Source organism: Rana temporaria, chromosome 5 (genome assembly GCF_905171775.1).
Source record: "Rana temporaria chromosome 5, aRanTem1.1, whole genome shotgun sequence".
NCBI lineage: Eukaryota > Metazoa > Chordata > Amphibia > Anura > Ranidae > Rana > Rana temporaria.
In genome coordinates this window covers 33,328,893-33,354,170 of record NC_053493.1, presented here as the reverse complement: position 1 = coordinate 33,354,170, position 25,278 = coordinate 33,328,893, and the positions used below count along the sequence as shown (strand labels likewise).

General features: G+C 44.8%; 1 protein-coding gene across 1 annotated transcript in view; it reads right to left on the bottom strand.

Moving 5' to 3' along the window:
- Nucleotides 1-25,278, bottom strand: part of CDK6 (cyclin dependent kinase 6) — a 248,119-nt gene that overhangs the window by 220,831 nt on the left and 2,010 nt on the right. The window contains exon 2 of the mRNA XM_040352342.1: nt 10,865-11,301. Within this exon, the coding sequence (XP_040208276.1) occupies nt 10,865-11,094 (230 nt within the window). The 5' untranslated portion in view covers nt 11,095-11,301. The remainder of the gene's footprint in view (nt 1-10,864; nt 11,302-25,278) is intronic.

Genomic DNA, 25,278 nt, shown 5'->3' with positions numbered 1-25,278 from the left:
GCAATTGCTTCTTGAATCCAGGCCACTGTCACCAGCACTCCAAGGATCTCCAGAATGGGTCCAAAGCTTTATTCAGCGATCACATCATAGTTACAGTAGCGATGTTTCAGAGCACCGCAGGAACCCTTCATCAGATATACTGTTTGTCACATGCCTGATGAAGGGGTCCTGCACGTCTCTAATACAATAAGGCCCCTTTCACTCTGGTGCGTTTTTCGAGCGTTATTCGAGCGTTATTCGAGCGTTATTCGAGCGAAGCCTCATCTGCAATCCCAATGTGCTGGTAAAGCACCGCTAAGACCCTAACATTTTAGGGCGATTTTGCAGTGCCTCAGTGTGAAAGGGTAAGGCGTTTTTACAGCGCTTTCAATTCATTTGAATAGAGAGGCGTTTTTGGAGCGTTTTTTCAGCGCCCAAAAGCTGCTCCAAAGATGCTGCTTGCAGGACTCAGTGTGAAAGGGTCCATTGAGATGCATGGAGAGCGTTTTATAAGCGTTTTAATAGCGCTATTTTTACAGCTAAAACGCGTTAAAAACGCTTCAGTATGAAAGGGTCTAAAAGCTTTGATTGCGAGCATAATTTGTTCCAGAAACATGCTTGTAATCCAAAGCACTTGTATATCAAAGCAAATTTCCCCATAAGAAATAATGGAAACTCAAATGATTCGTTCCACAATTTATTCATAAGTCCTTCAGTTTATAGTCCATATAAAAAGATTGTAGCAATGTGATAGGTTATACGACGGCGTATCTCCAGATACGCTGTCGTATCTCTGAGTCTGAGGCGTCGTATCTTGGCGCCTGATTCAAAGAATCAGATACGCCAAAATTTGTATAAGAGACGACCAGCGTAAGTCTCCTACGCCGTCGTATCTTAACTGCATATTTACGCTGGACGCTAGGGGCGTGTACGCTGATTTACGCCTAGAAATATGTAAATCAGCTAGATACGCCTATTCACGAAAGTACGCCCGGCCGACGCAGTACAGATACGCCGTTTACGTAAGGCTTTTTCCGGCGTAAAGTTACCCCTGCCATATGAGGTGCAGCCAATGTTAAGTATGGACGTCGGGCCAGCGACGAATTTTCCGTCGATTACGTCGTTTGCGTAAGTCGTTCGCGAATAGGGCTGGACGTAGTTTACGTTCACGTCGAAAGCATAGGCTTTTTGCGGGTTAATTTGGAGCATGCGCACTGGGATACTTTCACGGACGGCGCATGCGCCATTCGGAAAAAGCGTCATTCACGTGAAGTCACAATAAATTTACATAACACACGCCCACATCTTCCACATTTGAATTAGGCGGGCTTACGCCGGCCTATTTACGCTACGCCGCCGCAACTTTGCTTGGTGAATACTGCACTTGCCTGTCAAAGTTGCGGAGGCGTAACGTAAATAGGATACGTTACGCCCGCACAAAAATACGCGGTCCCTACCTGAATCTACCCCAAAATGTCCATCCACTAATGGAAGCCTCCACAAGGGGATTAGAAGCAAAATCCAGCAGGAGCTACAGAGTATAAAAGAGAAGAGATGCGCATCTAAGTGTAGCAATATGTTGCTAAATGTTGTACCTTCATTAACCACTTGCCTACTGGGCACATACACCCCCTTCCTGCCCAGACGAAATTTTAGCTTCTGGCACTGCGACGCTTTAACTGACAATTGCGCGGTCGTGCGACGTGGCTCCCAAACAAAATTGACGTCCTTTTTTCCCCACAAATAGAGCTTTCTTTTGGTGGTATTTGATCGCCTCTGCGATTTTTATTTTTTGGGCTATAAACAAAAAAAAGCAACAATTTTGAAAAAAAAACACAATAATTTTTACTTTTTGCTATAATAAATATCCCATTTAAAAAAAAAAAAATATTTTTATCTTAGTTTAGGCCGATACGTATTCTTCTACATATTTTTGGTAAAAAAATTAAATAAAATCGCAATAACCGTATAGTGACTGGTTTGTGCAAAAGTTATATTGCCTACAAAATAGGGGACATAATTATGATTTTTTTTTTTTTACTAGTAATGGCGGCGATCTGCGATTTTTTTCGGGACTGCGACATTATAGCGGACACTTGACACATTTTTGGGACCATTCACATTTATACAGTGAACAGTGCTATAAATATGCATTGATTACTGTATAAATGTGACTGGCAGGGAAGGGGTTAATCACTAAGGGGTTAAATGTGTAGCCTAGTGAGTGTTCTAACTGTAGGGGGAGGGGGGTGACCGATCTGTGTCCCTATGTACAAGGGACACAGCATCGGTCTCCTCTCTCCCTGACAGGACGTGGAGCTCTGTGTTTACACACAGAGATCCACGGTCCTGCTCAGTTACTGGGCAATCGCGGGTGTCCGGCGGCCATCGCGGCCGCCGGCACGTGCATTGTGTTTCCAGTATTGCGACGGGTGCGCGCCCCCTAGCGGCTTTAAATGACAGGACGTCATATGACGTCCTGTCAGAACAATAGGGTATTCCGCCCGCCGTCATTTGACGGCGTGCGGTTGTAAGGAGGTTAAATGTAACCATATTGCTCCACTTAGACCCCTTTCACACTGAGGATTTTTTCACCTAAATACCGCCTGAAAAACTCCTGCCCTGCAGTCTCAGTGTGAAAGCCCGCTGGCGGGACCACTCCAAAAGTCCTGCCAGCAGCATCTTTGAAACGGTGAGAGGAGCGGTGTGTTTACCGCTCCTACACGGCTCCTTCTCATTGAGAACAATGGGACGCCGCGACTATACCGCCGGCAATGCGCCTCTGGAGGCGATATACCGCCACCGCACCTCCCGCCCTGGTGTGAAAGGGGCCTTAGAGGTGCCTATCTTCTCATTTATACTCAGTTGTGACATGACGCTACTTGCATATCAAGACATCGCTTGTCTATCAAGTCACAATTTCTTCAGACCGTTGTCCTCTGGGTAACCTATCGTGTGTACGAGGCCTTGTGACGGAGGACCTGTTGACCCCCAAAATGTGTTGGTTTTTCTGTTGATGAAAACAACTTTAGGCGGAAAAAATCATATTCTAGAAAAAAACACATCTGTAGGCTCGTACACACGATAGGTTGAAACAGATGAAAACGGTCCGATCGTGTGTGGGCGCCATAGGTTCTTTAACCTTCGGTTAAAAAAAAGCCAACTTGCTTTAAAATTTAACCGATGGATTGCTAGCCGATAGGTCAAAACCGATCGTTAGTATGCAGAATCATCGGTTAAAAACTTGCGCATGCTCAGAATCAAGTTGACGCATGCTTGAAAGCATTGAACTTCGTTTTTTTCAGCACGTCGTTGTGTTTTACGTCACCGCATTCTGACACGATCGGTTATTTAACCACTTGCTTACTGGACACATATACCCCCCTCCTGCCCAGGTGAATTTTCAACTTCCGGCACTGCGTCGCTTTAACTAACAATTGCGCGGTCGTGTGACGTGGCTCCCAAACAAAATTGACGTCCTTTTTTCCCCACAAATAGAACTTTCTTTTGGTGGTATTTGATCGCCTGTGCGGTTTTTATTTTTTGCGCTATAAACAAAAAAGAGCGACAATTTTGAAAAAAATACAATATTTTTTACTTGTTGCTATAATAAATATCCCAATTAAAAAAAAAAAAAATAATTTTTCCTCAGTTTAGGCCGATACGTATTCTTCTACATATTTTTGGTAAAAAAAAAAAATCGCAATAAGCGACTGGTTTGCGCAAACGTTATAGCGCCTACAAAATGGGGGACAGAATTATTATTTTTTATTATTTTTTTTTTTTACTAGAAATGGCGGCGATCTGCGATTTCTATTGGGACTGCGACGTTATGGCGGACACATTTTTGGCGCCATTCACATTTATACTGCGATCAGTGCTATAAATATGCACTAATTACAGTATAAATGTGACTGGCATTGAAGGGGTTAACACTAGGGGGTGAGGAAGGGGTTAAACGTATTCCCTGCATTGTGTTCTAACTGTAGGTGGAGGGGGGGTGACTGGGGGGGGTGACCGATCTGTGTCCCTATGTACAAGAGACACAGATCGGTCTCCTCTCCAGAGACAGCACCGCTGTCTCTGTGTAAAACGGCAATGAGAGATGATCTCATATGTTTACATATGAGATCATCTCTCATTGGCCGCACAGATCGCATCGCAAACGGCCACTCTGATTGGCCGTTCGCGGCGATCTGTAATTGGCTGTGTCCAAGGGACACGGCCAACACAGAGTTTCCCCGCTGCGCGCTCTGGAGCGCGCGCGGGGAACGCGCAAAGGGGCGGACGTCAATTGACGTCCACTTGGATTTTGGGATCCACGCTGTAGCCGTCATTTGACTATAGCGCGGATCCCAACCGGTTAACCTATGGTGTGTCGCGTGACGGACCATCAGTCAGCTTCATCGGTTAACCTAGGACAGCGGTCCTTCAGACTGTTTTCATCGGATGGACTGATCGTGTGTACGAGGCTTGTCACTTTCCTCAATACCTTTAAGCTATTGATCCAAACAAGAGTTCTGACTTGCTCCACATTTCTCTATGGATGTGGCTCATTAAGTGCTGACGCCAGAGACTGACAGGCAACTGACGTCTTCAGAAAGGTCAGCAATGGCGGCCTCCATGTTTTTCTCAGTCCAAGTACAGAATCCTGAGCACTGAGGAAATGTAGGAAACAAACGTTCCAATTTTGACCTTGTATCGCTGAAGAAGCAATAGAACTTCACGTCACAGATCCTCACAGCTGGTCATTTCAAGGATAAATATCCCCCAATGCTGCTGACAAGACATTTGATGTAAACTGAAATGCAATGGTATCCACGGAAGATCACCTGTATGGAGATCACCTTTGTATAGACAGCACAGCACATTAAAGCGGAGTTCCGGCCACAATTTCACTTTTTAAATATAAATACCCCTGTAATACACAAGCTTAATGTATTCTAGTAAAGTTAGTCTGTAAACTAAGGTCTGTTTTGTTAGGTTGTTACAGCATTTAGACACTTTATAAAATAGAAATTGACTGGGGCCATTTTAAGTGTGGGCATCATGAAGCCAGACTGTATGACTTCCTGGATTTCAGCCTTGCAGATCTCGCACATGCTCAGTGCTGCACAAGCAGTGTAATAGGTTTCAGATCAGGTTTCAGCACCTGTACTGTCCAAGTCACATGATTCTTCGAGACTGGGGAGTGCACAGACTCCTGGAAAGTTACACCCACTACATTCCCAGGAGTCTGTGCGGTGTAGGTTAGGAAGCTTAAGCACCTAGGTGCAGGAAGAGGGAAGATTAACTATTCTGCCTAGCAACAACACTTTGAAGGCATCTAAAAAAAAAAAAAAAATTCCTTAAAGGACTAATGACATTTTTTTAAAACTACTGATGTAATGTTATATTTATGGGCGGAACTCCACTTTAAGAAGAGGTCCTGGCAGCATTGTGTACGTCAACGTCGTCCCCCCTAATGAGATCATGTGATCTTGCCCAATTAGGACAAAATGACAAGGCTTGATCCAGAGCTTAGTAAATGAGCAGAAGTTCTGCTGACTTCCATGCATTTTTTTTAGGGCTGCGGAAATTAACGATTAATTGGTCGATTAATCGTTAATTTCTTTGGTCGATTAAAATTATTTTGATCGATGACGATCCGCGGAGTGAGCTCCGCGGTCTCGCCCATAGGAAAGGCCGCGGCTTCGGCCTAGCTCCGGAGCCGCGGCGCGCTGACGTCATCATCACCTGCCCGCCTGCTTGTATCTTCTTCCCTTGCGCACGTGTGTCCATCAGCTACTCTGCAGATGGGTCTGCCTGCCTGATAGTCAGGTAAGAAAGGAAAACCATCTGTGTGTGGTAACATTATGGGGCAGATGTATATATTCCTGGAGTATGGGGACAGATGTGTATATTAAAGCATGGGGGCAGATGCTGTAATGTACACATCTGCCCCCATGCTGTAATGTACACATCTGCCCCCATGCTGTAATGTACACATCTGCCCCCATGCTGTAATGTACACATCTGCCCCCATGCTGTAATGTACACATCTGCCCCCATACTGCAAGAATATACACATCTGCCCCCATGCTGTAATGTACACATCTGCCCCCATGCTGTAATGTACACATCTGCCCCCATACTGCAAGAATATACACATCTGCCCCCATGCTGTAATGTACACATCTGCCCCCATGCTGTAATGTACACATCTGCCCCCATACTGCAAGAATATACACATCTGCCCCCATGCTGTAATGTACACATGGGGGCAGATGTGTATATTCTTGCAGTATGGGAGGCAGATGTGTATATTAAAGCATGGGGGCAGATGTGTATATTACAGCATGGAGGCAGATGCTGTAATGTACACATCTGCCCCCATGCTGTAATGTACACATCTGCCCCCATGCTGTAATGTACACATCTGCCCCCATGCTGTAATGTACACATCTGCCCCCATGCTGTAATGTACACATCTGCCCCCATACTGCAAGAATATACACATCTGCCCCCATGCTGTAATGTACACATCTGACCCCATGCTGTAATATACACATCTGCCCCCATACTGCAAGAATATACACATATGCCCCCATACTGCAAGAATATACACATCTGCCCCCATGCTGTAATGTACACATCTGCCCCCATACTGCAAGAATATACACATCTGCCCCCATGCTGTAATATACACATCTGCCCCCATGCTGTAATGTACACATCTGACCCCATGCCTTAATATACACATCTGCCCCCATACTGCAAGAATATACACATATGCCCCCATACTGTAAGAATATACACATCTGCCCCCATGCTGTAATGTACACATGGGGGCAGATGTGTATATTCTTGCAGTATGGGAGGCAGATGTGTATATTACAGCATGGGGGCAGATGTGTACATTACAGCATGGGGGCAGATGTGTATATTACAGCATGGGGGCAGATGTGTATATTACAGCATGGGGGCAGATGCTGTAATATACACATCTGCCCCCATACTGCAAGAATATACACATCTGCCCCCATACTGCCCCCACCACATTTACCAGTGGCTAATGCAGAGTTGCAATGCAAGGAGATCAGCTAAAAGTAGTTGTATCTGTATGTGCGTTAATTAATCGAAATTAGTCGATTAATCGATTAAAAAAAAAAACGATTAATCGAACACAAAAATTTTAATCAGTCACAGCCCTAATTTTTTTTATTTTCCTTGCACGTGATTGGGTATTCTTTGTACAGTGAAACTTTAAAGTGGTTGTAAACCCCTTTGGGGAAGTTAGACATACAGGTAAGCCTAGATTAAGGCTTACCTGTAGGTGCATGCAATTTCACGGTCTCGGAGATATTTGCAATTACCCCGAGAGCCGTCGCCTTCTGGGCATGCGCCGTCTTGAAAGGGCACTCCGTGCCGTTTCATGCCGTGAAAAGTGGGCGCGGAATGACGTAATCGCCGCTCTGGCCAATCACAGCGCCGGAGCGGCGATACCCGGATGTAACCTCCGGGAGAGATGTCGCCACTGGAGGGGGGGGACGAGGAACGCTGCGGGGGCTTCGATCTAAGGTAAGTAATTCATAATGAGCTAGTATGCTAGTCATACTAGCGCATTATGCCTTTGTCTTTCAGGTTTAAAAAATAAAATAAAAATTTGGAGGTTTACAACCATAACTTGCTTCTGAGCATGCGTGGGTTTTTAACGTCTTTTTAGCCCACACACGATCATTTTTTACAACCTAAAAAATGACACAGTTTAAAACAACGTTAAAAAAGCATGTTCGGAAAAAAAAATTGTCGTTTTTCAGAACCTGAAAAATTATGTGAAGCCCACACACGATCATTTTAAATGACATTTTGTAAAAAAAAAGTTTTTTTCATGCTGAAAAATGATCGTGTGTACGCGGCATTAGGCTGTAACATAACAAAATGTGGAAAAAGTGAAGCGCTGTGAATACTTTCCAGATGCACTGTAGTACTGTATGTCTTACAGAGGGTTTCTCGTGCCGAAACATAAATTGTGCAGGGGACAACTCCCGATTACAGGTGAGTATTGTAGCCTACCCCAGGCCCACATACACCTAGCTTTTCAGTATCCATGGCAGCATTCAGATGGCCCCTCTAGTACACAGATCTGTGTTTTTTAAAGCCTGTGTTGTATTAAAAGGGAAGAGCACCAGAGGCTACTGGCCGCTATTCAGCCTTGCGCCCCCAAAGGGTATACTGCCATCTCCCTGTCTGCCATCTCCTTGGCCCGGGGGCCAAATGCGGCCCGTGTTTTGGTTTAATGCAGCCCCACTGGTAATTTGGATATATACATATCTTTTGTGGCCCACAACGAATCCCAGAGCACCCCGTGGAACTCTGGGATTCGTTGGAGTGGCCACAAAAGATATATACCGTATTTATCGTTCTGGCAGCCTCGGAGAGGACATGGAGGGGGGTGGGACGAGTGCTGTCGATAACATACAGGAGAATCTCCTGTTTACTTGGTGGCCTCTGTAATAGGAAGGCCGCCAAGAAAACAGGAGATTCTTCTGTATGTAATCCGTTGGCGCTCGTCCCGCCCCCCTCCCTGTCCCCTCCGAGGCTGTAGATGGGCATTGATCCGGCTGCACTCAGAGGATGCATTCATGGCAATGGTGAGGATGCATTCATGGCAATGGTGAGGCTGCATTCATGGCAATGGTGAGGCTGCATTAATGGGCACTGACCCTTATTTTGCTTCACAGTTCATTATTTAAAATTGTATTTTTTTCCTAAAACGTCCCTCTTAAAGTGAAGGTGCGAATTATACGCTGATAAATACGGTATATCCAAATAACATGCCCAAACTCATCCTTAGACTCTTCACCACACACAGCCACAAAGACAGGAGAATTCTCGTTGGGCAGCGTATTCGTTAATTTGCATTTAATTTTAATGGTTCAAAAAATGTTAGGGAAAATAGTCGGCCCTCACGCATGTTCACTTCATCAAATCTGGCCCTCTTTGAAAAAAGTTTGGACACCCCTGCTCTAATGGCATGACCATGGTGCCAATTAATTCATAGTATGTACTACTGAGGATATCTTGTGCCAGATCAGAAATTCTGTAGGGAACAGCTCCTGATTACATGTGAGTATTGCAGCCTGAACTTTATTATTTTTTACCCAGTTTAACCGCTTGGGACCCGCGCTATAGTCAAATGACGGCTACAGCGCGGATCCCAAAATCCAAGTGGACGTCAATTGACGTCCACCCCTTTGCGCGTTCCCCGCGCGCGCTCCAGAACGCGCAGCGGGGAAACTCTGTGTTGGCCGTGTCCCTTGGACACAGCCAATTACAGATCGCCGCGAACGGCCAATCAGAGTGGCCGTTTGCGATGCGATCTGTGCGGCCAATGAGAGATGATCTCATATGTAAACATATGAGATCATCTCTCATTGCCGTTTTACACAGAGACAGCGGTGCTGTCTCTGGAGAGGAGACCGATCTGTGTCCCTTGTACATAGGGACATAGATCGGTCACCCCCCCCCCTCCACCTACAGTTAGAACACAATGCAGGGATACATTTAACCCCTTCCTCACCCCCTAGTGTTAACCCCTTCAATGCCAGTCACATTTATACAGTAATTAGTGCATATTTATAGCACTGATCGCAGTATAAATGTGAATGGCGCCAAAAATGTGTCAAAAGTGTCCGATGTGTCCGCCATAACGTCGCAGTCCCAATAAAAATCGCAGATCGCCGCCATTTCTAGTAAAAAAAAAAAATAATAAAAAATAATAATTCTGTCCCCTATTTTGTAGGTGCTATAACTTTTGCGCAAACCAGTCGCTTATTGCGATTTTTTTTTTTTACCAAAAATATGTAGAAGAATACGGCCTAAACTGAGAAAAAAAATTTGTTTTTTTTTTTAAATGGGGATATTTATTATAGCAACAAGTAAAAAATATTGTATTTTTTTCAAAATTGTCGCTCTTTTTTGTTTATAGCGCAAAAAATAAAAACCGCACAGGCGATCAATTACCACTAAAAGAAAGCTCTATTTGTGGGGGAAAACAGGACATCAATTTTGTTTGGGAGCCACGTCGCACGACCGCGCAATTGTTAGTTAAAGCGACGCAGTGCCGGAAGCTGAAATTTCACCTGGGCAGGAGGGGGGTATATGTGCCCAGTAAGCAAGTGGTTAACAAAAAAAGTTGGCCCTAAAAAAAAAATTGAAGTCACTGGATTCGTAAGACAGCCAACACACACTTCTAAGAAGAAGAGGTCTGCAATGACAGCCTCCATATTTCCCATTCATACATAATACCCTTTTTCAGTGGAAATGGGAATATGCCGGAGAAAAGTGCCTCGCATTTGCACATTCAATCAACAATAATCGATCAAAAATAAATCCCAGGAGCTGAGGGCCAAGTTTAGCTTAATCTTCCTGAGTAGTTTCTATTGTAGAGGTTCCCTGACTGCTCATATAAGGCTAGTGACTAGGCTGCATTCACACCTATTCGCAGCGTTTTGTCCCGCGAATTGCGGCGACAAATTGCGGCGTTTTGTACCGCCATTTGCGGCGACAAAACTCCACGATTTTAACCCCCAGGTCCACATCTCCTATTCCGAACGCTGAAGCCGCCTGAAAAAAAGGGTCCGGGACTTTTTTTGAGCTTCAGGCGTTCGGCGTTGAGATGTGAACCATCTCCATAGAGGGCAATGGTATTTCTCCCCTCCAGCTTATCGAGCGTCGGGCGTAAATAAGCCTAGGTGTGAATGGAGCCTAGACTGGATGGCTTCCAACATTATATAAAATAGCCCATGCCTTCCATCCAATTGCTTACATTTCTTAAACATTAAATCGAACCCTGTGCCTGTGGGGTCACCTGTGGGGCCACAGGAGCCACCTTCGCTCTTACCTGACTACATTTGGATGCTCAAAGGTCTCCAGATGTCTCAGCACAGCCACCTCCCGGATGGTGGAAAGCGGCATTCCCTCCTCCCCAGTCTGCACTCTCACCCGTTTCAGGGCCACAAAGCGTCCTCCATTCTTCAGGTCACGGGCCTTGTACACCTTGCCATATGCTCCTTCCCCTATCTCCGCCACACACTCATATTGCTGATCTGCTTGTTGGTCCTTCTCCATCATAAGCACCCTAGAGATGAGGAGGGAGGAGGCAGGGGTACAGGGCTTCCACCTCCCGGTGGTCCAAGTATAAGTAGAGGAGCCGGATTCCTAAGTCTGTGGTGGCTGACGGGTCCTCGAGGTCCTGAAGAGAGACGCAGCCGAGAACTGCCAGGCGGCGAGCTGCGGGACGCAGCGCATAGAGGGCACCAATCCGAAGGATTACATCATCTGCAGGGAAAGGGAAATCAAACACTGTTACTTCACACTATCACATAACATTTATTTAACTCTCTATGAAAGAATTAGGCTACACAGGTTACACCTGGATTGTTATTAAACCAAAGTCAGGTTGACGATGGATTTAAAATGTATTTTTAAACTTAATTTTTTTTATTAATTTTAAAATTTTTATGTATATGTTTTAATTAGTATGTATGTAATTTTGTGCATTTGTTGTTCATGATGTGGTATTACGGCGCCTCCTTGATCTGCGTTCTTCCTTTGTCATTGCTTTTTTTCCCACAAGACGGTAGATATTTGCCTCTATTATTATTACTTTTTAAGTCTGCTTACTCCACAGACATTACACGGTAATACGTGTATGTCTGCTGTGTCTTTCCCATACCTCCCTTACATTTGCCCTCATTCAAAATGGAGTCGAATCTGTATTTAATGGACTTAGTGATGATGCACACTCAGCAGCCTATCCCCGACGACGTCCCTTTGATGCCGAAACACGTAGGTGTGGCCTAGCTAAGTGACGTCATCACGCAACGTACGGAGACACGCAACGACGGAGTCGAGCAGACGAAGGAAGCCCCGAGGAGACGCCGCGTCCCTCTCTCATGTTATCATGCCTGTACATTTTCATCTAATTGTAAGTGGATCCATACCCTTATTAAAATCTGTTATCATAACGGTTTTACACTATGTGGTATCCCTCCGTTTTTTATTTCATGGGAGCCTGATTGGGTATTGATCTACTGAAGTGTATACTGTTTGGAACTGTTCCCTACACCTTCCATACTCAAAGAAAGTCCGATTGGGAAGACTTTAAACATCCCTGGGCCTTATGAGACCGGTGCAATTACGGTCAACCCATCTGGTAAGGAGATTATATTCTCACTAATTGGGTGTTCTTTCCGGTGGATGATTCTCATTTCATCTATAACATTCACCAGCACTCCATCAAATTTCTTCTCATCCAATCAGTTGGATGTTGATTACGTTTATGGACTTTTATACTACTTTTTTTTTTCTATTTTACTTTTTACATATGTCACAGGTTTTTTTATACCAATATTATTCAATTTTATATTGGCTGTCACTGTTTAACATACCAATATTTCTTAACCGCATATTGGCTGTCTTGGTTCACTGAGCGCCCTACTTCTTTGTTTATATTGACGATGGATAGGACACAAGAAAACCCCATGGGCAGTGCCGGAATTATGTGTGATAGTGATAGGGCCCCATAACAAAACCATGAAGGGGCCCCCATTTCTCTAATCTCTATCTGGAAGGCAATTTTTCTCATTCAGAATGTTAATTTTCTTAATAGAAATGGTATATAGAGGTTTCTGAACTTTGTATACATATATTTCATCCATATGTACAGTATTTGCCAAATACGATCTGTGCAGTCAGACAGTCCTGCACCCCTGGTGCTTCAGGGCCCCATAGCAGACGCACGGTCAGCTCTGGCTATTATAACACCCAACTTTCCACTGAAGCCTCGTACACATGACAGAGGAACTCGACGGGCAAAACACATCGTTTTCCTCGTCGAGTTCCTTGTTAGGCTGTTGAGGAACTCAACAAGGCAAGTTTCTCCATTCCTGTCAAGGAAAAAGAAGACATGCTCTCTTTTTGGCTCAACGGGATCCTCGACAGTTTCCTCGTCGAAAAATGTACACACGACCGGTTTCCTCGGCAAAAAAAAAATCCCAGCAAGTTTCCTGCTGGTTTTTGCCGAGAAACTCGGTCGTGTGTACGAGGCCTGAGATTCGAGGGTGAAGCCTCGTACACATGACCGAGGAACTCGACGGGCGAAACACATCGTTTTCCTCGTCGAGTTCCTTGTTAGGCTGTCGAGGAACTCAACAAGGCAAGTTTCTCCATTCCTGTCGAGGAAAAAGAAGACATGCTCTCTTTTTGGCTCGACGGGATCCTCGACAGTTTCCTCGTCGAAAAATGTACACACGACCGGTTTCCTCGGCAAAAAAAAAAATCCCAGCAAGTTTCCTGCTGGTTTTTGCCGAGAAACTCGGTCGTGTGTACGAGGCCTGAGATTCGAGGGTGAAGCCTCGTACACATGACCGAGGAACTCGACGGGCGAAACACATCGTTTTCCTCGTCGAGTTCCTTGTTAGGCTGTCGAGGAACTCAACAAGGCAAGTTTCTCCATTCCTGTCGAGGAAAAAGAAGACATGCTCTCTTTTTGGCTCGACGGGATCCTCGACAGTTTCCTCGTCGAAAAATGTACACACGACCGGTTTCCTCGGCAAAAAAAAAATCCCAGCAAGTTTCCTGCTGGTTTTTGCCGAGAAACTCGGTCGCGTGTACGAGGCCTGAGGTAAGGTTAGGAGTTGTGAAGTGTCTATAGATAATAAAGGACGGTTGTCATTGTTAGCTGCACCTGGCCACAATCTCATGGGTGCCGGTAGACAGGGAAAGCTGGCTGCTGTCATGGTGTACAGTCAACAGGACAACCCCAAATACTTGTTCAGATCATCACTGTCCCCCCCCCCCCCCCGACCAGCGAGTGTGTCTTCCTTCCCACTTCCCAGCTACTTCCCTCCCCATTCTCATCATTAGCAGAGCTGAGGTTACAGGTCACACACATCCACACAGGGGGCCTTAAAGAGGAGGTTTGGTCTTCTCAATGATTTCTATATATGTGTAACAAAGACCAGCTTGATATCAATATAGTTGTAAATAATGATATGAATGCAAGTTTAAACTGAACTAAAATAAACAGAATTTGTGCATAAGGACACTTCAGCTGCAGTGCTGTTCAGTACATTGTGAATGAATATGGGAGGAAGGAAGGAAGAAGGGATGGAAAGAGGAAGAAAGACAGGAAAGTAGGAAGAGAAAGAGGCAAGGAAGGAAGAAGGTATGGAAAGAGGAAGAAAGACAAGAAGGTAGGAAGAGAAAGAGGGAAGGAAGGAAGAAGGGATGGAAAGAGGAAGAAAGACAGGAAGGTAGGAAGAGAAGGAGGGAAGGAAGGAAAAAGGGATGGAAAGAGGAAGAAAGACAGGAAGGTAGGAAGAGAAGGAGGGAAGGAAGGAAGAAGGGATGGAAAGAGGAATAAAGACAGGAAGGTAGGAAGAGAATGAGGGAAGGAAGGAAGAAGGGATGGAAAGAGGAATAAAGACAGGAAGGTAGGAAGAGAATGAGGAAAGGAAGGAAGAAGGGATGGAAAGAGGAATAAAGACAGGGAGGTAGTAAGAGAATGAGGGAAGGAAGGAAGAAGGGATGGAAAGAGGAATAAAGACAGGAAGGTAGTAAGAGAATGAGGAAAGGAAGGAAGTTGGGATGGAAAGAGGAAGATAGACAGGAAGGTAGGAACAGAAGGAGGGAAGGAATGAGGAAAGTAAAGGTGAAAGAAGAAGAAAAGGAAGGAAGGAAGGAAGGAAGGAAGGAAGGAAGGAAGGAAGGAGAGATGGAAGAAGAAAGCTAGGAAAGAAGAAAGTACGAAAAGAATGAAGGAAGGTGGAGGAAGAAAAGAAGGAGATGGAGGAAGTAAGGAAGGAAGGAAGAAAGGAGGGTGAGAAAAAAAGGAAGGAGGGAGGAGAAGAAAAAAGGGAGGGGGTGGAGGGGGGAAGAAGAAAGGAAGGGGGAAGAAGAAAGGGAGGAGGGGGAGGAAAGAAAGAAGGAAGTAAGGAAGGAAAGAAAGGTAAGAGGAAGGAAGGAAAGAAAGAGGGAGAAGAGAAGGAAAGAAGTAATAAAAAGGAAGAATGTATGGAAGGAAAGAATGAAGGAAGAAAGGAGGAAAGAAAGGGAAGAAAGAAGGAAAGAAAAAAATTAAGGGATGGAGGAAGCAGGGAAGGAAGGAAGGAGAAAGAAAGAAAGACAGGGAGAAAGAAAAGTAGGATAAAGAAATAAAAAAAAACAGGAATATATGAATGGATGGAGTGTGAATAAATGAAGATGAGAGGGAGGAAAGAAGGAAGATGAGAGGGAGGAATGAAGGAAGGTGAGAAGGAAGGAAGGAAGGAAAGAGGGAAGAAAGGAAGGAAAGAGGGAAGGAAGGAAAGGAAGGAAGGAAGGAAGGAAGGAAGGGAGGAAGGGGTTCACTCAATTATATCTAAACTTGTTCTACAATGGAAGCTGTACATTTCTGCATACTGGTCCTGGGACAGTGATTTAATTCTCAGCAATGCTGCTTTGGAACCAGCATGCAGCCTGACAGTCAGAGAATGGTGACTACCCTTTAATGAAAACCCAATTATTCAATTAGTCAAATGTTCAAGGGGATGGCAAATATGTTTTGCATGCTCATATATTTTTTTATAAGACTTGATTGTAAGTACCAACCAACTTTATAAAAAAAAGTATAACTGTTGTGTATACACCTGCACAGTCCAGCACGGGGACGCCTCAATCAGAAAGGTGGACAACGGGGTATTACTGCAAACTTGGACTCTGGCCAGGAACAAAATGACATCTTCATGCATACTCCATATACGGTGTTTTCTTTTATAAGGAAAAATTATTTGGGTCTTCATTGTCCCCTGACAATTGTCTGCTATTAGCTGTTACCACATTTCCTTGGCTACCAATGTGTGACCACTAGTGTCACCGTTCCACTAAGTCATATGATGGAAGGGCAGTTGGATGATACTGAGACTCCAGTCATGTCCTCTATGAGCTTCAAAAGTGGATGTAAACCTGAATTTATTTATTTTTTTGTTGATGTCACAATGTAGAGTATAAGATTTCCTATCATCTGTGCCCAGTCTTGCCACACAGAGTTAATCCAGCTCTGAGCAATCCTCTTTTATTGTTCAGTGAAATAAAACGGACTTACAGAGAAAAACCTTAGTCCGTTCCGCCCCCTTGCTGTGAGTGACAGGTTATTTACATATCTCATGCACTAGCCTGGAGACAGGCATTATTTTTTAATTCCCACCCCCACTCCTTTTCTGAAGTCATGTGGTGACTTTGCTGGATTTTTGACTGGATGTTAGTGATCTTAGCAGAATTTAGTGTAAGCAATACTTAGGAAAAAATGGGGAGTGTAGAGGAGGGCGGGAGTTTACTGACATCACAACTCCACCCACAGGACTTCAGACAACAGATCCACCCACAGAATCTGCAGTTTTTCTGTTCTTATAACAGACAGAGGGGAGACATTTGACAGGTAAGGATACATGCAGGAGGCATCTATATCCTTATAGATCAGCACTATGGCAGTAGTTCAGAAAGGATGAGAGTGGCTTTACATCCATTTTAAGCCTTATCAACCAACATGACATTATACCGACTCCTTTGTTTCTGCCCCAAACATTGCTTGGGCGCAGTGCCGGCGGTCACATGGAACTCGGGAGGCTTGGCCACGTCACAGTGCTAAGATGTGGTGTGCCCATCACTAACCTCCCTCAATTATTGAAGCAGAGTCTTTTAAATGATGATAGATACTATCAGAACTAACAAGTAAAATATATATATTTTTAAAGCAGAATTTCAGCCAAAAAAAAAAGAAGATATAATGAACAGTCAATTAAAAGAATAAATAATAAAAACAGCATTTGCTGCAATATTCAGCCTAAATCCACAGATTTCCCATGCAGCACTAGAGGTCTTGAGTCTGATGGCCGGGATTATTAAACCTACTTCCTCTGAGCCCTGGTTGTCCTGCACCTGCCCCAAGCCTTTAACTGGACAGTGAAAGAAACAGATGTCCCTGATCACACCATCCACTGTACTTTTTGTTAGTTTTAGCAGCACAAACACATTTTTCAAGTATTTATTACAATTATTAGCAGGCTTTATTGCATTGCACAGTGCTGACTGGAGGAGAGAGAGCTCACAAATAACCTCCTCAGAAACCTGCTACTCCCTTGCTATCCAATCACAGGTTGGGAATTTACAAAACCAAGCTGCATTGCTTAGTATACAGTGAAGAAAGCTAAATGGCCAGGACCTGGCTATAGCATATGACAGGTGTATGCGGTTTAAAAGCTTGAACAGAATTACAATTATTTTGGCAGCTAAGACCCCATGCACACGGGATGCCGGTGCAAACTCTGCTAAACACACGTTTTTAAAGGCTAAAACAGGCGTTTAAAAATGCCCGTTTTGCCGCGAATTTCGCTGCGTTTTACCGCGTTTGCGTTTATAAGCGTTTAGTTAAGAAACATCATAAGACCCTCCCTAAGCTCAAAAAACAGTATTATTTAACCATTTCAGCCATTTTGTGAGACCAGAGTGATTAGCTGCTGAGAGAGCAGCAGTGTACTTGTATTTAGCGTGTCACTTGCCACATCACCTGCCACAAGCTGGGGATTGTCCACTTGCCACAAGTTGTGGATTGTCCACTGGCCACATCACCTGCCACGTCACCTGCAACAAGTTGTGGATTGTCCACTTGCTACGTCACCTGGCCACAAGTTGTGGATTGTCCACTTGCCACAAGTTGTGAATTGTCCACAATGCAATGCAAGCAATTAAATTTTTTTTATGTTTTTTTAATGTTTTTTCATCATTTGCCATAATTTCTGAGATTTCTAATGTAAAAAAATAGGTCACCTTTAAAAATGGCTATAAACAAAATTGTGGCAAAACGCCGGTACCGCGTTTTGCCGCGTTTTACGTCTGAAACGTGGAAACTTTTGCGTCTGAACCCATTTTTTTGCTTCTGAAAAAACGAGGATAAACGCAACTGCCGAAAAACACTGAAAAACGTCACTGTGTGCATGGACACACAGGATAACATTGAATGTGTTCAGGGGCAGCTGTCCAACTGCCTCTGAACACGCGTTTACCAGCGTCTCGTGTGCATGGGGCCTAAGACTGCTCATGTAAATTTACATAAACACCATAAATCTAAAAGTCCTAAAAAAATAATCATATGTTAGTGACAATGTACCCAAAACAAGCAGTCACTTTTCAGTAGTCCGATCAATGAAAGATAAATTCTGATTGGTTGCCAGGCATTATTATTATTAGTATACAGGATTTATATAGCGCCAACAGTTTGCACAGCGCTTTACAACATGAGGGTAGACAGTACTGTTACAATACAATTCAATAGAGGAGGAATCAGAGGGAGCTTACACTCTAGAAGTGAGAGTCAAATGGGACATTGCTGCCCTGTGCACGCTGCCTGCACGTGTTAAATGCAAAACCATTTAGGGTTCTTGCACACAGCCATATATAAGGGGGTAGGGCAAAATTCTGTGGTTGAGAAATTACGTCCACCATGCGTGTGTAAGTGTAAGTCCCGGCAATTCTGCAATGTGTGTCTATGGGCAAAATTAGGCAACAGCTGTGGCTACCGAGCAAATCAAATGCTAAACTAATATTTGACTCCGTCTATTCATAGGCCCTAATACACTGGAGTGTGCAAGAGCCCCTAAAGCATGGGTGCTCAACCTGTGGCCCTCCAGCTGTTGCAAAACTACAAGTCCCATGAGGCATTGCAAGGCTGAACAGTTACAAACACGACTCCCAAAGGCAAAGGCATGATGGGACTTGTAGTTCTGCAACAGCTGGAGGGCCACAGGTTGAGCACCCATGCCCTAAAGGAAGAGCTGTACTAACAAATGGGGGTGGTTAGTGCCCTCTTCTCCTCTTTACAGCTAGTATATTTATACTTTCCTAGCTAGGACCGCAACTTTACATGTGACCAGTGAAGACAGTTCAGCATATATAACATATCTGCACATCAATAGACAACAGGAACATACAAATTCAACCCCCCCCCCCCACTTTCAGTTCTTCACCCCTTGTTCCCATTTTGCCACTTCTTCTGTCAATTCATCAACTCAAACTCTTCAGACAGCCCCTGTATAGTGAAATACAGTGGAACCTCGAATTACGAGCATAATCCCCTCAGGAGCATGCTCGTAATCCAAAGTACTCGCATATCAAAGCCAGTTTCCCCATTGAAGTCAATGGAAAATGAAAATAAATTTGTTCTGCATTGACTTCAATGGCATGCAATACCGCATGCGGCCAGAGGTGGGGGGCGCCGGAGAGCCTCAGAAACGTCCGGAAAGGCCAGAGGACACGGAACAGTTCGGGAATGGAGTATTTTCGTGTCTCTCCCAGCATTACCGAACGGCGCTGATCGGCGCTGGAGCCCCCCCACCTCAGGCCAATCGCGGTACTGCACACCGCTTTGGCCTGAATCCTGCTCGTTTTCCGAGACAACACTCGCAAACTGAGTTAGGATTTTTTTAATTACAGTGTTTGTATTGCGAAACGTTCATTACCCATGTTACTCGCAATTCGAGGTTCCACTGTACTGTATTACTGGAACAATAGGGCAAACCTCTCGAGAGGTCAACAACCCTAGTATCTACCACTAGTAGTAGTTAGTTACGATCAGCAGGACTTGTTGGAGACGTTTTGTATCTTCCCCAAACTACTTCCAATGAGTAACGAGAAAATACCCCAGCATTTATATCCACGGCTTAGGACACCATCATCCAATCACCATTGCAGGTGTAAATATTGATTGTCCAAGAGCAGAACTTTCACACCTCCCATTCATATCTTGGACAATAGGCATCTACACATTCAATGATGATTGGATGAAGGTGGCTTCTCTAAGCCACTTCTTCAGTTTCTATGAGTGTTGGGAAGACACCCCAGCATTTATATCCAAACCTTAAGACACCTTCATCCAATCACCATTGAATGTGTAGATGTTGATTGTCCAAGAGCATTGATTGGTCAGGAACTGAATGGGAGGTGTGAAAGTTCTGCTCTTGGACAATCAACATCTACACATTCAATGGTGATTGGATGAACTTGTCCTAAGGTGTGGCTATAAATGCCGGGGTATCTTCCCAACACTCACTGGAACTGCAGAAGTGGCTTGGAGAAGCTACAAAATATCCTTAACATTACAGTACAAGTCCTGTTTAATGTGATTACTACTAGAAAATGCCTGAGAACCTTTGTAGACTTATTGGGGCAGATCCACATACATCTGCGCCGGGCGCAGCGTATGTCAGATACGCTACGCCGCTGTAACTTACTTTGAGTTGGTTTGAATCCTCAACAAATTTGCGCCGTATGTTATGGCGGCGTAGTCTATCTCTCGCGGCATAAGGGCGCGGAATTCAAATTGGGCGGGTAGGGGGCGTGTTTCATTTAAATGAAGTGCGTCCCCGCGCCGAACGAACTGCGCATGCGCCGTCCCTAAAATTTCCCGGCGTGCATTGCTCTAAATGACGTCGCAAGGACGTCATTGGTTTTGACGAAATTACGTCCAGCCCCATTCACGGACGACTTACGCAAACGACGTAAAATTTTCAAAATTATACGCGGGAAGGACGGCCATACTTAACATTGAGTACGCCACCATATAGCAGCTTTAACTATACGCCGGAAAAAGCCGAACGGAAACGACGTAAAAAAATGCGATGGCCGCTCGTACGTTCGTGGATCGTCGGAAATAGCTAATTTGCATACTCGACGCGGAATACGACGGAAACGCCACCTAGCGGCCGCCAGAGAATTGCATCTAAGATCCGACGGCGTACTAAGGCGTACGCCTGTCGGATCTAACACAGATGCCGTTGTATCTTGTTTTGTAGATACAAAACAAAGATACGACGCGCAAAATTTATTTCAAGAGATACGCCGTCGTAATTTCTTTGAGGATCTGCCCCATTATCTATAGCCTGTTGGACCCCAGGTCCAAGAAAGCCCTCCCAGAGATAGACTTCAATGTCCACACCAGCTGCATACCCCAAATCCAGTTTATTATTGTTTTGTACCATGAAAAGGTCATACCTCCAGACCGCCTAATTCAAATTTGGATCAGGGGGGCGTGTTTTATGTTAAACAACTGTGACCCGACGTGATTGACGTTCTTGCGGAAAGGCGCATGCGCCGTCCGTGGAATTTCCCAGTGTGCATTGCTCCAAAGTACGCCGCAAGGACATCATTGGTTTCGACGTGAACGGAAATGACGTCCAGCCCCATTCATGGACGACTTACGCAAACGACGTAACTTTTTCAAATTTCGACGCGGGAACGACGGCCATACTTAACATTGGCTGCGCCTCATATAGCAGGGGCAACTATACGCTGGGAAAAGCCTAACATAAACATCGTAACTTTACTGCATCGGCCGCGTGTACGTTCAGGAATTCGCGTATCTAGCTAATTTGCATACTCGACGCGGAATTCGACGGAAGCGACACCTATCGGTCAAAAAAAAAATGCAGTTAAGATCTGACGGTGTAAGAGACTTACGCCTGTTGGATCCAATGGATATCTATGCTTAACTGATTCTAAGAATCAGACGCATAGATACGACGGGTCGGATTAGGACTTAGGATGGCGTACATGGCGCTGCGCTGCGCCGTCGTAAGTCCTTTCAGAATCTGGGCCACAATGTACATTTATATAATACTGTATAATAGTAAATTATAGGATTTTACAAGCATTTTAACTTGGTTCACCCTGGGGATTCCTGACAGGCAGGGAGGGAGAGGGAGAGAGAAGACAGCACATTACATGGTAAGACCTACCCCAAAAATAAGCCCTACTGTGTCTTTTGTTGCCAAAATTAATATAAGACCCGGGCTTATTTTCGGAGAAACACGGTACCTGGAAGCCATGAAGACAAGATAGAGATTGTGTTTCCTAGACATGCCGAAAAATGTGTTCATTTTCATTTCATTCGTTTTTTAGCTTTTTTCGGAAATTCAAAGATTTGGAAATTCTAAAATTAGGAAATCCAGAAATCCGAAAATTCGGAAATTTGAAAACTCAAAAATTTCTGAATTAGTCAATATGTGTTAAAAAAAACTAATTTGGCACTGCACATGTCTAGTGTTTCCTCTACAAAAATAAATAAATAAAAAATAAAAAATAAACAATAATAACAAGTGCTGGCATCTGAGAGCCATAAGGACCTGCTGTAATTTGGGGTTCTGCTGCAGATGGAAAATAATTAGAAGAACTGCAAGTCCCCGTATCTGGAGGCCACCGGGACTTGATGAAACTTGTGGTTCCATTGCAGTTGGAAAGAAATAGTTTTAACCACGAGCCCCAGTAAAAAGAATGAAAATAACTACAAGTTGCGGTATCTGAATGCCGTCAGGGCTTGCTGCACATTGTGGTTCCACTCCTGCTGAAAAAGAAGAAGAGGTAGAACTGCAGGTCCCAGTATCTGTAAGTTATGAGGACATGATGGAACAAGTGGTTCCCCTGCAGATAGAAGACAGATAAAGAGAAGAACACGTCTTGGCATCTGGCCATGATGGAACTTGTGGTTCCTCTGAAAGTATCAGTGTCTGGAGGCCATGAGGACATTCTGGAACTAAGTTGCAGTTCCTCTGCAGCTGGAAGACAAATAAGAACCACAAGTCTCTGTATCTGAGGACATACTAGATCTTGGGGTTCCTCTGCAGCTGGACAAGATGAAGAACCACAAATCCCAGCATCTGTAGGATATGAGGACATACTAGATCTTGGGGTTCCCCTGCAGCTGGAAGATGAGAAGAAGAACCACAAGTCCAAACATCTGTAGGATATGAGGACATACTAGATATTGGGGTTCCTCTGCAGCTGAAAGATGAGAAGAAGAACCACAAGTCCCAGCATCTGGAGGCTATGAAAACATACTAGATATTGTGGTTCCCCTGCAGCTGGAAGACAAATAAGAAGAACCACAATTCCCAGCATCTGGAGACCATGAGGACATACTGCGGTAGATATTGGAATTCCTCTGCAGCTTGAAGACAAATAAGAAGAACCACAAGTCCCAGTCCCAGTGTCTGGAGACCATGAGGACATACTAGATATTGGGATTCCTCTGCAGCTGGAAGATGAAAAGAAGAAGCACAAGTCCCAGCATCTGGAGGCTATGAGGACATACTAGATATTGTGGTTCCCCTGCAGCTGGAAGACAAATAAGAAGAACCACAAGTCCCAGCATCTGGAGGCCATGAGGACATACTGCGGTAGATATTGGGGTTCCTCTGCAGCTTGAAGACAAATAAGAAGAACCACAAGCCCCAGTGTCTGGAGACGATGAGTACATACTAGATATTGGGATTCCTCTGCAGCTGGAAGATGAAAAGAAGAAGCACAAGTCCCAGCATCTAGAGGCCACGAGGACATAATAGATATTGGAGTTCCTCTGTGGCTAGAAGACAAAAAATGAAGAACCACAAGTCCCAGCATCTGGAGGCCATGAGGACATACTAGATATTGGGGTTCCTCTGCAGCTGGAAGACAAGATGAAGAACCACAAGTCCTAACATCTGGAGGCTATGAGGACATACTAGATATCGGGGTTCCTCTGCAGCTGGAAGATGAGAAGAAGAAGCACATGTCCCAGCATCTGGAGGCTATGAGGACATACGAGATATTGGGGTTCCTCTGTGGCTAGAAGACAAAAAATGAAGAACCACCAGTCCCAGCATCTGAAGGCTATGAGGACATACTAGATATTGGGGTTCCTCTGCAGCTGGAAGAAAGGAAGAATAAGCACAAGTACCAGCATCTGGAGGCTATGAGGACATACTAGATATTGGGGTTCCTCTGCAGCTGGAAGACAAGAAAAAAAAAGCACAAGTCCCAGCATCTAGAGTCCATGAGGACATAATAGATATTGGAGTTCCTCTGTGGCTAGAAGACAAAAAATGAAGAACCACAAGTCCCAGCATCTGAAGGCTATGAGGACATACTAGATATTTGGGTTCCTCTGCAGCTGGAAGACAAGAAAAAAAAGCACAAGTCCAAGCATTTGGAGGCCACAAGGACATACTAGATATTGGGGTTCCTCTGCAGCTGGAAGACAAGATGAAGAACCACAAGTCCTAACATCTGGAGGCTATGAGGACATACTAGATATTGGGGTTCCTCTGCAGCTGGAAGACAAGATGAAGAACCACAAGTCCTAACATCTGGAGGCTATGAGGACATACTAGATATTGGAGTTCCTCTGCAGCTGGAAGACAAGATGAAGAACCACAAGTCCTAACATCTGGAGGCTATGAGGACATACTAGATATTGGGGTTCCTCTGCAGCTGGAAGATGAAAAGAAGAAGCACATGTCCCAGCATCTGGAGGCTATGAGGACATATGAGATATGGGGGTTCCTCTGCAGCTGGAAGACAAGAAGAAGCACAAGTCCCAGTATGTGGAGGCCATACTAGATATTGGGGTTCCTCTGCTGCTGGAAGACAAGAAGAAGAAGGTTGGGACAAGTCCCAGCATCTGGAGGCCATAAGGACATACTTGGTATTTGGGTTCCTCTGCAGCTGGAAGACAAGTTAGAAGAACCACAAGTCCCAGTATCAAGGGGCCACCAGGACATACTAGATATTGGGGTACCTCTGCAGCTGGTAGACAAGAGGAAGAACCACAAGACCCAGCATCTGGAGGCTACTAGGACATACTAGATATTGGGGTTTTTCTGCAGCTGGCAGACAAGAAGAAGTACAAGTCCCAGCATCTGGAATCCACGAGCACATACAAGATATTGGGGTTCCTCTGCAGTTGGAAGACAAATTAGAAGAACCACAAGTCCCAGCATCTGGAGGTCATGAGGACATACTAGATATTGGGGTTCCCTTGCAGCAGGAGGACAAGATGAAGAACCACAAGCCCCAGCATCTGGAGGCCATGAGGACATACTAGATATTGGGGTTCCCTTGCAGCTGGAGGACAAGATGAAGAACCACAAGTCCCAACATCTGGAGGCCATGAGGACATACGACATTGGGGTTCCCTTGCAGCTGGAGGACAAGATGAAGAACCACAAGCCCCAGCATCTGGAGGCCATGAGGACATACTAGATATTGGGGTTCCCTTGCAGCTGGAGGACAAGATGAAGAACCACAAGCCCCAGCATCTGGAGGCCATACTAGATATTGGGGTTCCCTTGCAGCTGGAGGACAAGATGAAGAACCACAAGCCCAGCATCTGGAGGCCATGAGGACATACTAGATATTGGGGTTCCCTTGCAGCAGGACAAGATGAAGAACCACAAGTCCCAGCATCTG